The following is a 953-nucleotide window of genomic DNA, read 5'->3' as shown; positions in this document are numbered from 1 at the left end:
CTCCTAAGTATTAACAGATAGCTTATTGTAAGATTTCCTTGGGGCAGTAATAAAGATGGGAATCTCAAGAAAACCCTAAAACTGGCTTTAAGAGATGGAAATAGAGGATTGGCAGAATCCAATCCAATGCAACAGAAGGGGAAGGGAAAAGGCCCAGAAAAGGATGGGCCACATTAGTGGCAAAGCAGTAAAAAACAGCTCTGCTTCCAGTCTTCCAGCCTCGTTCCAGGATCTCCGGGCAGAGCTTTTTGGCAGTGCCCCCAGGCACTTCCTCGGAACCTGGACTGTTCTATCCGCCCCAACCTCACTCCCACCTGACCGACAGGGCGAATTCCCAGCTTTTTCAAGTCTTTGCTCAACGTCACCTTCCCGTGTGGCCTATATAAAGAAGACACCCTCCCGGGTCCTTTCCCGCTTCTGGTTACCCTCTGTGAATTATTTGTTAGAATCTCCATATGCTCAATTTGTATTCCTTCGGACACGCCCCCTCTCGCTTCTCCTTTAAGTTTTGCAGGAGAGGGGCGGAGCCAGTGCAGGGGCACACCGAAAGGAGGGGGCACATCCGTAGGCTCCGCCCACTTACGTAGCAGGCGGTGGCCAGACCACGCAAGAGACGTTCCACTCCGCACCGGAAGCGCGAGTGCGGACGGAGTGATCACATGATCGTGACGTCAGTGCCTCCGCGCCGGCCAGCCAGGCGTCTTCAGCTGTCCCGGGTTAGGTGCTTCCCAGCGCGTCGTCGTGGCTTTTGGGGTCCTTTCCTCCAGACTTCCTGGGCCTGGAAAAGTGAAGTTATTGTCCTGCCCTGACAGCTGAGCATGTACCACAACAGTAGCCAGAAGCGGCACTGGACTTTCGCCAGCGAGGAGCAGCTGGCGCGACTGCGGGCCGACGCCAACCGCAAGTTCAAATGCAAGGCGGTGGCGAACGGGAAGGTGAGGACTCGGACGGCC

General features: G+C 55.4%; 1 protein-coding gene across 7 annotated transcripts in view; it reads left to right on the top strand.

The window, feature by feature from the left end:
* The first annotated feature begins 661 nt into the window (after positions 1-661).
* Positions 662-953, top strand: part of CCNH (cyclin H) — a 48,131-nt gene continuing 47,839 nt past the window's right edge. For 6 of the 7 annotated variants that reach the window (XR_001515847.1, XM_015571589.1, XM_015571590.1 and 3 more), the window contains exon 1: positions 662-935. Coding sequence is in view for 6 of the 7 variants with exons in the window: in XM_015571589.1 (XP_015427075.1) it covers positions 819-935 (117 nt within the window). In the remaining variant the exon portion in view is untranslated. The remainder of the gene's footprint in view (positions 936-953) is intronic. The other variant, XM_006775512.2, reaches the window with a different exon arrangement.

The sequence above is a fragment of the Myotis davidii genome, unplaced genomic scaffold (assembly GCF_000327345.1).
Source record: "Myotis davidii unplaced genomic scaffold, ASM32734v1 scaffold44, whole genome shotgun sequence".
In the NCBI taxonomy this organism is placed as follows: Eukaryota; Metazoa; Chordata; class Mammalia; order Chiroptera; family Vespertilionidae; genus Myotis; species Myotis davidii.
The sequence above is the reverse complement of the archived record's forward strand: the minus strand, read 5'-3'. Positions and strand labels throughout refer to the sequence as shown.